We start from the raw sequence: 12,558 nt of genomic DNA, 5'->3' as shown, positions 1-12,558 counted from the left end.
CCGTCAGACACTTGCTTATAGTACTACGTCAGTACACCAAGGCTCGAAGCAGCAAAGCATTTCTACTCACTTAGTTAAACTACTTGATTTAAGTGTCTTTAAGTGTCTTAAACCAGCACTGATACAAATCCCATTGTGCTCTTGAATGCCAGAGCAAATACCACAGCTCTATTTTTTGTCCCAGCTTATGTAATGTGGAAAACACATAGTTGTAAATCGCTTCAACAGTCAAACAAATGACACAACAAATGAATGAAAGGAAGTCTGGGGTTCGCTTGTAGCTATAAACAGGCTGTGTTCTGTGTGTGTGTGTGTGTGTGTGTGTGTGTGTGTGTGTGTGTGTGTGTGAGTGTGAGTGTGTGTGTCTGTGTTAGTCAGATAAGGAGAGATTTTAGGAAAGGGGGGTGGGGGTGTCAAGGTAGCTGTTGTTGCTGTCATCAGATAGATTAAGGCTCGCTAACAAATGTTAGCGCTGAATACAGATTATGCTGTATGAATGATATTATAGTATTAGCATCAAATCACAATTTTATGGGTTCCCATGAGCATTAGGAGTGAATAATGTATTAATTCATTGAAAATCTGCTGGATTGAGGGAAATGGCTTTGTATTCCACTGACTTAAACTAATATTTTCTGGAAAGTGGTACCAGTATCCAGGGGCCAGGTTTTCCAAAACAAATGTTCTAGTGCTTCAGATAAACTTGTCTTTTTATTTCAATTCTGATCTGGTCCAGTAAGTGTTGTCTACCTGTGATACGATAGGTAGGTTCAGCTTGATTGATTACAGTACGCACTATGCAGTATTAAATGTAGTTTTTATTCATCTTTAAATATTAATTGATTTTGTTGGCACCATATAATCATAATTATAACCAGCCATGAATATTTATAATGCCAATAATCAGCAAAAATTGCTTGTCACTCACCCCTTTATTTTTTTTAATGTAATAATGTAATATTATTTCCGTTCTTTATATTTACGGTACTGATACAAGAGTGGTCTTCTCTTCCCAAAAGGTTGAACTATGAGACATCGATCAGATCAGCATAACATGAATATGTTTCCTATTTATTATTGAGAAGAATACAGAGATTGGCTTTCATAAACTCACATTATATGTTACCTAAAGCAGAGGTGTGAGTAGTGATGAGTTTGATTGGCTTCTTAAAACCCTTAACCCTGACCTGAGTTGCTTGCCTTTTGCATCAGGAAGTACTGTGATGGTGCCAGTGCTGTTAACTGTACTGTCTTTCCTCTGAGACACTGCGTGACTGCCTTTAATCTGGCAATCAGGCAGATGGCCAAGTTTCCACCTCCCACAGAGCTGGCTGTTTGTTTCCTGTTGTGACCTTTTTCAACCTGAGGTCAACAGGTTACAGCGGCAGTGAACGCTTTCGACAGGCAGCACAGCTCTCTGACTGCAGGACTCCCAGGTTCACTAGTTAATCAGTATTAGTCTGGTATGTGCCAAAACTGGGACGTGGCTGTACCACCGATAGCTAAGCCAAATGGTTAGGTATCAGCTTAAAATGAGTAGTTGCTGAATTTTAGACGTCTGAGACATGCGTCCAACATGGCAATGGACTTTTTCTATTATTTTTAGCCAGTCTGGCGACATGGCTCTGAAAATGGCAATGCTTATCTGTCCATTTTGGTTGGCCCACCACTTTGGATATACCTTTTGTAATAACTTTGGTGATCCCCTGACTTTCAGAGCGCCATCACCAGGTCAAATTTGAACTCTTCCAATACTTTGTTTTGCGCTCAAGTACCAGCAAATAGAGTGACATTCCCACATGCTCACACAAAGACTTTTGTAAATGCTAATGTAGAAATGTAGGCAGCCTAAAGCTTCAGAACAAGATTGGTATCAGTATCAGTCTTAAAAACACCTGCTAGCACACTAACACATTTTTTTTTCTTCATCAGAACTAAATAGCTTCGTGCTAAGATTCACAAGGCAATTTTCTCAAAGCTAGTCTTTAGTTGATATGGAGGTAAGGTGAGGTTAAACGGCTGTGAAACTGTAAAGCATTAAGCTAGACCCCGGACCTCCATGATTGTCACTAGTTAATAGGCAACAGTGGATCAAGATTTAGTGATCAACCTGCACTGTGACCTTAGTGCTGCATTGAATTAGTTATTCAACACCACCTCTGGTGGTGGAGAAAGAGGTTAAATTCAAGTTCATAGCAAGCAGGCTTCATTTTCTAAGAGCTCATCGTTTTAGCACAGTCAGCTAAATCCGTTTTAGAGCTATAAGGGAGCAGCTTTCTAACTTATTTAAAACTAACAGAACAGCACCCAAAAGTTAATTTTATGACTGAAATTGCCAGTTACTATGAATTACATTACATTACATTACAGTCATTTAGCAGACGCTTTTATCAAAAGCGACTTACAATCAGTAGCTCAAAGCTTATATTACATATCATTACATTTCATTCACCCATTCACACACTGATGACAGGGCTACCATGCAAGGTGCCACCTGCCCGTCAGACTCTAAATAACATTCATACAACATCCAGTCCACACGGGAGCAACTTGGGGTTAAGTGTCTTGCCAAAGGACACATCGACTGCCGTAGCCGGGTATCGAACCGCTGAATGGAGAACTACCCTGCTCTCCACTGCGCCACAGCCGCGCTGTGGATTGTTTGTCTTTTTTATCATCAGATACAGTCGTTACCTTGACAACAACTATACACTACCCATAAATTTAGCAACCAGGCACATGACCAGACACTTTAGTGCTCGATCTGTGCTACTTACAGGATGCTAAACACATGTTTGCAATAGAGCATACACTGTAATCTGTTAAAGCAACATTCAAGATTTAGTGATCAACCTGCACTGTGACCTTAGCGCTGCATGAATTGTTATTCAACACCACCTCTGGTGGTAGTTAAATTGAGGCTCATCGTTTTCAAATTTTGATCTAACTTATTTAAAACTAACAGAACAGCACCCAAAAGTTAATTTTATGAACAGTCATTTAGCAGACGCTTTTATGCTTACAATCAGTAGCTGGTTGCCATTCTAAATAACATTCATACCACCTCTGGTTAAGTGTCTTGGAGACTGCCGTAGCCCGGGTACCCATTTAAACATGTAGAGTAGTTGTTAAGCTATTTACCACTTGTCTTTTTGCTTTACAGCATTTGCTATGTTGAGGCGAAACAACTGAAAGCTATTTCAGATTATAAATAACATGATGAAATGGAGTCTGTTTCAATTATTGCATAGTTGTTATTTGATACTAGGTAATGAAGCCTGAAGGTCATGTTTATATTATTCTTGGAGTAAACCATATGTTAGATAATAATATGGTTTTATTTTAGTCATTTGTTTTTCCTTGTATGTTTGTATGTGTCAATGGAGTCACACAATATGGAGGCTGCGGTTAAGGGCGCATATGGCCGCAGCGATCAGGCTTTTCCCCAAAGCGAACCCTCTTCAGTGATCCTACCCGCATCTGGAGGGCAGTAGTGTTAAATATAAGCATCCATACCGCTTCCAACTTCTTCTTAGCGTAACAAATGAATTTACCTTCATATCAAGGGGCCGCCTTGTCTCTAACTCTGTCTTACAACTTCCCTACTTTAACCTTCTCTAACATACATGCGTTGTTGTTTTCCCTTAAGTTTGTGTCTCTCTATGCTTCTTCCTCTCCTAAATTGCCTCTCTCGTTTTAACCTTTCTCAACACATTCTTTCTGTCTAGCTAATGAAGCGTCATGGCCTAGCATCAGCAAGAATGTGTCGGATTGGAGGACCAACAGTCCAGAACAGGTACTGTAACGTTTCTACACAAGACATGGGGAGATAATAGTGAACGTTATCATGAAAATAGTTATTCACATTTTTATGAATTTGTTTATAGCCTTGTCCCACTTTAAAGACCAGTGAAGTTAAATACATTGATCTTTTCAAATCTCTTGAATGCAGTCAGGCTTTAGAAAAAAAAAATTCTTGTCACCCTTCATTTAAAAGTCTCTCCCTCTCACCAGCTTCCCTCTGGTTATGGTACCTACCCCAGTGCCACCCACCAGGCGGCAGGGCATCACTGTGCCACCAGCTCCCTGCCCCGTTCTGCCCCTGGTACACTGGGCTGGCCCCGATCCAATGCTGCAAATGCCACTTCATCCTCATCGTCTTCAGCTTTACAACAAATACAGCAACGGATCGCCGTCCCTCCAAGTTCAATTCAAGGTAATTTAAAGACTTAAAGGGAATAACCTGATGAAGGTCTACGTACCGAAACGTTTTTACTAAAATATATTTATACGCAAGTGAAGAAGACAGTGTGCGGGAGTTTTTTGTTCTATAAAGACTTGAAGGGAGAAACATTTAACCAGAATCAATTTTTTCATGTTTTTTCCTGACTAAGTGACTAACGTGGTTAACAATTCAAATGAACTAAATTCATACTGGTCCAGTATTGAGCTGGAACGCTGAAGCCAGCAGCCATTAAACGGGCTGCAATGTAATCCCATATGATAACACTGCAATGCACCTGCTCAATACTGGACTAATTAAAAAATATCAGTCTAGAATATGCCAACGATAAGCAAGAACCTTGATTTTTGATTGTTCTTTTTTTTCAGATTTGATGGGAAAAATGTCCCCTTTCTTTAAACTGCTATAAAAATACTTTAAATGCTTTTCAAACTACGTTAACAGAGTTAATAATTTTAACCAACATCAGTCCTTAACAATCCATAACTAACAAATATACATACATTTTCAGAACGTTAACCCTTTAAATTAAATTTTTAACTAGAAAAATAAAATAAAAATAAATAATCATATGATAAAATTATCAAAAAATCAAAAGTGAAAAAAAATCTGAAATGTAGAAAAATATTCAATGATGAACTCTTCAAATAATACCTTTTTATGTTATGGAGATGTCGGTGTTGATATATTAATAAATAAATAAATGATATATTATTTTATCACTTAATTGTATATTTTCCCTACACTGTCTCTACCTTTAGGCTCCACCTCCCAGCCATCACCCTTGTCCCCGCAAACAGAGCGAACAGATCCCCCTCCAGCGGTGGCTGTACGTCCCTACGTCCCGGACCACCCCTCCAGACCCCAGTCCCCCAGGAAGGGCCCCGCCACTATGAACAGCAGCTCCATCTACAGCATGTACCTCCAGCACCCTCAGGCCAAAAACTATGGCTCTCTCAGCAACAGGACTACTGTCAAAGCAGGTAATTTAACAGCAGATTAAGATATGTTTTTACATATAAAGGTGTATGTTTTTTTATGTTGAAACAATGTCCACAATCAAAAATCCATCTGAGCTCTGTGCCATTTTCTTTCCTTCCATAGTCTATGGCAAACCTATCCTCCCCACCTCCTCCACCTCTCCGTCACCTGTCCCTTTTCTCCAGGGGGGAGGAGGAGGAAAAGCAGGAGGTGACGATGTTACGGATAAAGAGGGAGGGAAAGGAGGAGGCGAGAGCAGCGATGGGCAGATCCTCCCACCGCCCACTGTGGACAACATCCCTCGTCCCCTCAGTCCCACTAAACTCACCCCAGTTGGTAGGTACCAGAAAATAAATCAAACTGTGTGCTGCCATAATCTTGTTACCATCTGATATCTTAGATTTTGTACTTGTCTAATAAGTTTTTATTCTATCTGTGACACTACACTTGCTTTAACATTACATTACTTTATTTTCAGTTATAGGGCTCATTGCCATTGTGATCACTTTCTTAATTGTTTCTACTAAATCCTCTGTGCAAAATAAATGATGGTTTGGGATCTGAGGGGGGGAAAAAGCAGTTCATGACATAATTTCAATAAACAAATAACAAAAGAAGGCCTGTGCAGTTTTTAAACAATACAGAATTCCATCTTTCCCTTCCACAGCCCACTCCCAGCTACGTTACCAGAGTGATGCTGACCTGGAGGTTCTCCGCCGTCGCCTCAGCAACGCTCCACGACCCCTGAAGAAACGGAGCTCAATCACTGAGCCTGAGGGCCCACAGGGGCCAAACATCCAAAAACTGCTGTACCAGAGGTCTGTTCTTAACTGTATACGAGTTACTCTATAATTGATAAAATTGTGCTTTATCTTTAAAAAGTACATATTTACTGATGGGGACCATTTGCGCTAATGAAACAAGCATATTGTGTCCATGACTCCCACCCACGTTAGCTTTGGGCCAATAGAAACTACTGATGTGTTTGTCACGGACATCAATAAGTTAATTATTTTTAACCTGAAACTATTTTATCCCCTGTGAAGGGTCCCTGGCCCCAAAACGTTTTAGAACCCCTGCTTCTCACTGCACCATTAAAACAAATATACATTTTTATGAAACTGAATGTGAAACAGAAGCTGGATAATGAATGAAGTTTGCTGCTGCTTGGTTAACGCTCATTTCTGTTGTGCTGTGCAGGTTCAACACATTGGCAGGAGGCATGGAGGGAGGCTCAGGTGAGACACTGATGTGACAACAGTGAAGGATGCATCAGTTGGTCTGAAAAGTGTTTCCCTTTGTTCCCTTTTATCTTTAGGCGTTGATGGTGCTTAAATCAGCTGTTTCCCTCTTAATTCCAGGCAATACTTTCTACCAGCCTGAATGCCTTTTGGGTGAAATGGACAACATCCATTCGGCAAATGGAAATGTAGAACCTGGTGACAAGCACGTCAGTATGGGACCCGTGGAGGGCGAGGTTCAAAACCTGAACTCTGGCTCCCGCCGCCTGTCCCCTCCTTCCGTCGTGATAGAAACACCCAAAGAGACGACGGCAAAAGCAGATACTACCATTAATGTGTCTCCACCGGCCCAAACCGGGCCGACCCCTGCACCTGAGAGGCCAGAGGACCAGAACAATAACAACAAGAGAGGATCTAGTCCTGCACACAACTCTGTAGGCCACGCCTCCCCGCTCCATCACCTCCTGCCCCCCCTTCACTGCCTAAGGTAGGCATGGCTTGTATCTGGGATCGGGTACACATATTAACACTTTCTTATTCGTCACTGGTAACCTCAACAAAATAATTGTTCTCTGCAAAAGCTGTAGTGGCAGATTGAGCGCAGCAAGTACTTACTTGGCAGTTCTGATTCTGCAGCGTCAACACTTTTCCGTTTCCCTCCCTGTGTGCTGCAGGTGAAGCGAACCAACCTGAAGAAGCCGTCATCAGAGCGAACAGGCCACGGTCTGAGAGTGAAGTTTAACCCTCTGGCTCTGCTGCTGGACGCGTCGTTGGAGGGCGAGTTTGATCTGGTGCAGAGGATTATATATGAGGTAACACAAGATTATGTTATTTTTATTATAATAAATTCTCTTATTTCAAATTTGGAACGCATCTTTACTGTCTGAAAGCTGAACATCTAATCGATGCCACTTTATTTGCACAGTTATAATTTAGAGTGGCTCAAAGGGCTTTACAAGCCTACATTAGTGGTGGTTCAAAACCCATCTGGTGCTTTGCAAGAAAACAGGTAAAAACATCCTGTAGAAATCCTACAGAGAAACTTACTGTGTGGAGAAGCAATTCAAAATAGGGCTGCACAATATATTATTTTTAATTTATATATAATAACGTATTTAATTACAGTTCCCTCGCGTTATTAAGTCTGATGCGTGCCATGCTGTTAACTCTCTGGCCAATCAAGAAGGAGCCCTCACAGTTAAGCATCGTCTGATTGGTCAGAATCTGAATTGTGTTCAGAGGAAAGTGGCAATGTTTTGAATACACGTCTTCAATTCTGTTCTTTGGTCTAAACCCCGACCTTATAGTATGAAAAACATAATGCAGCACTTTGTGTTGCTGTCTTGTCAAATAGAGCTGAATATTATTGGACACAGTTTGTTTCTAATACTTCTAATTTGTTACTAAATTTCTAAAATGTTGGGCCTTTGAAACATTTCTGTGTTGAATGGAAAAGCACATTTCCTTATGCAATAGAAGAACATTAGTACATGGCAAAGATTATTGTACTCCCACGCAACAAATTTCCTCAACAGATAGCTGGAAGATTTTGAAGCTTATAAATAACTTCATGTCAGCACTTATTAAGCATTATTGCTTTGATCCTCAGCAGCTCTGTCAGGGGAGAGTCAGTCTCCGTTGTCAGGTGGGGGAAAGTTATTGTTGAAGACACACTTACACTCTGAATCACAGCAGCACAGAGCTCCTGAGAACAAAGCCTTACATCTTTCATGGCAAACCCCCGTCTATCCCCGACATCTCTCAGTTGGAGAGCGGACGAAAGTGCTTACTGACTCTCCAAACCTCAGCTGATACTCTCAAGGAAACATGCAGATGCTTCAAGCTCAGTTTGACGTTATCAAACCCCGAGGCAGTAAGACTCAAAGACTTCCAAGCTGTTCGAAAAATGTTGCACTATCCCCGGATTTGCAGTGAAATCCGGGTGCTTGACACTTCTTCAGTGGGTTTAAGTGAAGGCTTTCTCAAGGCTGATACCTTGTGTGTCTTTCATTGTTACTGCTATAGCCAATCATTCTATCAGTCTCACATTCTCTCATTATCTCTGTCCTTAAGGTTGAAAATCCCAGCATGCCCAACGATGAAGGCATAACTCCTCTCCATAATGCCGTCTGCGCCGGCCATCACCACATTGTTAAGTTCCTGCTGGACTTTGGAGTCAATGTAAATGCAGCCGACAGCGACGGATGGTCAGTACTTTCAGCCAGCCATTCAATCATGCATTCAATAGAGCAGACTAATAATAGAACAGTGGCTGCTGAAGGGCTAGAGGGTGTTTGGGTAATGAACACGCTCTGTGGCAGCGAGACTGGAGCTCAGCTCGGAGGCAACAATGAAGGAGATAATAACGTTTCTAAATTAATTTTTTGACTCAGCCGCCTCAGCTGTACTGAAGGAAGAGATTACCAAGTCTAATGCAGATCCGCATTCAGAAGTTACTTTATTTAATTACTGATGCATTTGACTGAATTCATGTCTGTTCAACGTCAGCCTGTTTGATGATGATATTAATTGTGTTTGTGGTGTTAGATTTTTGATACAAGTGCATTACTGGAACATCTTTACCCTTTCATGAATGAACTATGCCTAGCATAGGGATTAAATCTGTTTAAAGTCATGTTTTTATTGTTGTTCCTCCCAGGACTCCTCTGCACTGTGCAGCTTCATGTAACAGCGTCCACCTCTGTAAGATGCTGGTGGAGTCGGGGGCCGCCATTTTCGCCACAACCATAAGCGACGTTGAAACTGCGGCGGACAAATGTGAAGAAATGGAGGAGGGCTACACACAGTGTTCTCAGTTCCTCTATGGTACGTAGATACAGACAGACACATGACGGAACAGGTACCCTCCACAGGGGAAGACATTTGAACGATCACTGAAAGCGACAGTTGGTTTTTTTAACAGAGAATAATCTGTATCTCTCCCAGGTGTTCAAGAAAAGTTGGGTGTGATGAACAAAGGCTTGGTCTACACTCTCTGGGACTACACGGCCCAGCAGGCTGATGAGCTGTCCTTCAGCGAGGGCGACGCCCTCACCGTGCTGCGTCGGCGTGACGACACTGAGACGGAGTGGTGGTGGGCGCGGCTTAACGACCGCGAGGGATACGTACCCAGAAACCTGCTGGGGGTAAGAGAACACTAACATTGCAACAGACGCCTTTACATAGTTCAGGGGGTTGGTTGGCTAACAGGTAATGTGCACAGTGTCAAGTAGTTCCCATCAAAACACAATAATGTGTGTGCAAAATATATATATGTATGAATAAACAGCGAATGTCCAATGGCTGTGCTTAGCAACCATAACTAGGCACGGCAAGCATATCAAGATTTTTTGTGAGAAATCAACTTTTTTTATTTATAATTATGTCACAATAAAGTAAAAGCAATGATTCTTTAAATAGAAAATACATATATATATCTTGATTTAGCATATCATTGAGGTTGATGTGATCTGTGAGAAAAATAACTAATTCAATTAAATTTGGTGAACCGATCAAACTTTATTATTATAATTAACAGATTTCATCCGTGGGAGTTTAGCAAGCAATGTTTACCCGATAATAAAATCAATTTAACTGTAAAAATGAAACAATGAGAAAAAACATTATTGGCTCTAACACAGGGTAAGAGAATTATGCATTATTGGACAGGGTTTGTGTTTCTATGCACAGTGCCATCTAAGCCTCAGTGAGTACAGTATGTAAACACTCAAATGCTCAGAACTCAGTTATTGTACCAGTAAAGCTGAACAATATAGCTGCAATTAATCTGTCCATCACTGTGCTCCTTAAACAACCTCCAACCAACTATACTGTGTCCCATTCGGTGTGATAACTGAGTGTTGGATATACAGTAGGAGGTACATGTTAAGTTTTAATTCACACAAAAGACCAAAACTCATTGAGCGTATTAACTGATTCACCAGAGGAATCACCTTCTTGAATGGTGGATTTATCCCCACACAGTGTCTTACGGTCAGCCTTCATGATGTTCAGGCACCTTGAGAACAATGTTAACATGATGATATGACATTGCCCTCTCTCTCTCTCGCTCTCCAGCTGTATCCAAGGATCAAACCCAGACAACGCTCACTGGCATAAAGCCCAGATCAGGAGCCACGTGCACGCTCGCAGAGGGCGCATGCACACAGAGCAGAAGAGGAACAGCAGCATGTGGGCGTAAGAATTAACCGAGAAATGAAAGAACAGAGAACAGAGGATGGAGGTAGTCGGGAGGCAGAGACAGAGGGAAACAAAGCCGGAGCTCACTGCTCTAACGGAGCAACGTTTTCCTGTTTGTTTGGATGTGATGCTGGAACCACAGAGCCACTTTATGCTAGAATCATAATATATTTTCACTGAGTTGCTGCAGTAAAAAACAAATTGCCTGGGTTTTATTTTTAGAAACAGTAGTTTGGCAACTTCACACGAGTTCAGCCGCATGAGAGAAGCTGCAAATGAAAAGACAAAAAAAAAAGAGAAATATCTATCGTTTGGAAGCAGCTTTGAGCTCAGAACATGAAAACACGAGCTTGGATTCTAAAAGGCTCTATCTGACATTCATCACAATAATGCCACTTTATTTTTGTATGGTGTTAATTCAAAACACCCAGATGGATCTTCATGAAGCCGAGCTGATCGGTTGCATAGCAATGAACAAATGAGTATGTTGTCGGTAAACACTTTCACACTGTGTGGTGAGAGGATTTAAATGCAGTACAGTTACAGGCTGGATGAGGTGAAAGTATGTGTGAGATGTGAAGTTGGAGAAAGGAAAGTGAGAGGAGAGGAACAGATAGAGTGACTCTGGATGTGTGTTGAAGGAAGTCTGTTTTTTTTCAGGTTGTAAATGGAGCAGCTATTAGCAGTGTTGGTCAGGAATAATGATGGAAGTGCAACCCCAAAGACTAAAAAAACAGAACCCAGCAAGCTTTTGGTGCATGGTGGCTCAGATCCACATCAACCCACACGAGCACGAACAGATGTTGACGATATAATATCATGGCATGGTATATGAAAAAAGAATATTTCAATTCAGATTTCACAACATGATAAAAGAAGCATCTGTGAATAGTTAAGGATGTCTCAACCGTTTACTACTAGTCTGTATTTATGTTGACTCAGCACTGGTGCATGCTGTCATAGCAACATCTGTTCAACTGCAACATGGTTGCTGCTGGTACGAGAGGAGGAAAAGAGGAGGAAAGAAGGAAAACAAGAAAGTGAGAAGTGTGTATTTGAAATGATTTTGTGAAACCAAAGCAGCTACGACATGGAAAGCAGGAGGAGGAGGAATTAAAGAGACAATATTTTCCTCATTTTTTATAAAACTTCTGCCAGTTTTACCCATTAACACACAACGCTTCCAGTCCAGACTAAGGCCTGGCACATATTGGTTCCCATGCTGGGGCAGTGCTGATACCAGGCTCTAACACTAACAATATTATAAAACAGCACAGCACATTTTAAACAAAAAACTGAGTTAAAAAGGTTGAAAATGTAATGTATACGTTATCCCTGGGCGAACCGCTTTAGTGTTAAAATGGGGCTGAATTACCCGAGCGTGAATGAACCTAAAGGGTGAAAACAACTAGACTTTTCTCAGTTTTTTTTCTTCATATTTCAGTAGTTGTTAAAATGTATTATTCCCCTGATTTATTGTTTTATTTAAACTGTTGTTTTTTTCTTTTTCTATTGTACACATTGCTCTTGTTTCTGTATCTTTCGGTGCTGATTCCACTCACTGCTGCCACCAAGTGTACAGAAAAGGTTCTGACACAGAGCGTCACTTCCTTTTACATGCTGTGTAAAATATGAGGCAGTAAGATGAGTAATGTTTGAAGTGTGAATGGCTTATCGGTGTGAGGAGTGCGAACCATTCATTTGTGTACATGCAAACTGTAACTATTCTGTTAATGTATAATATTAATACTAACAATAATAAAGAAATTATAATCCCTACCGAGAATAAACACTGTGACTGTGTCTGACTCACTCAAGAATTTTATGAGTGTGTGATAAAAACATAAAGAAGAGAAGAAAAATCAACATATACCGTCTGTGACATCTGCAGAG

The 12,558-nt window shown here is 41.0% G+C and overlaps 1 protein-coding gene across 1 annotated transcript in view; it reads left to right on the top strand.

Moving 5' to 3' along the window:
- The window catches only part of LOC129103128 (apoptosis-stimulating of p53 protein 1-like), a 44,262-nt gene extending 31,819 nt beyond the window's left edge, over positions 1-12,443 (top strand). Inside the window, 13 exon segments of the mRNA XM_054613425.1 lie at positions 3,729-3,796; positions 4,015-4,216; positions 5,005-5,226; positions 5,348-5,560; positions 5,892-6,042; positions 6,425-6,462; positions 6,586-6,915; positions 6,918-6,952; positions 7,140-7,277; positions 8,539-8,672; positions 9,125-9,291; positions 9,412-9,611; positions 10,543-12,443. Coding sequence (XP_054469400.1) covers positions 3,729-3,796; positions 4,015-4,216; positions 5,005-5,226; positions 5,348-5,560; positions 5,892-6,042; positions 6,425-6,462; positions 6,586-6,915; positions 6,918-6,952; positions 7,140-7,277; positions 8,539-8,672; positions 9,125-9,291; positions 9,412-9,611; positions 10,543-10,584 — 1,940 coding nt within the window. The 3' untranslated portion in view covers positions 10,585-12,443.
- Positions 12,444-12,558: the final 115 nt, after the last annotated feature.

This window comes from Anoplopoma fimbria, chromosome 15 (genome assembly GCF_027596085.1).
Source record: "Anoplopoma fimbria isolate UVic2021 breed Golden Eagle Sablefish chromosome 15, Afim_UVic_2022, whole genome shotgun sequence".
Classification (NCBI taxonomy): domain Eukaryota; kingdom Metazoa; phylum Chordata; class Actinopteri; order Perciformes; family Anoplopomatidae; genus Anoplopoma; species Anoplopoma fimbria.
This window is presented reverse-complemented; position numbering and strand designations above follow the sequence as displayed.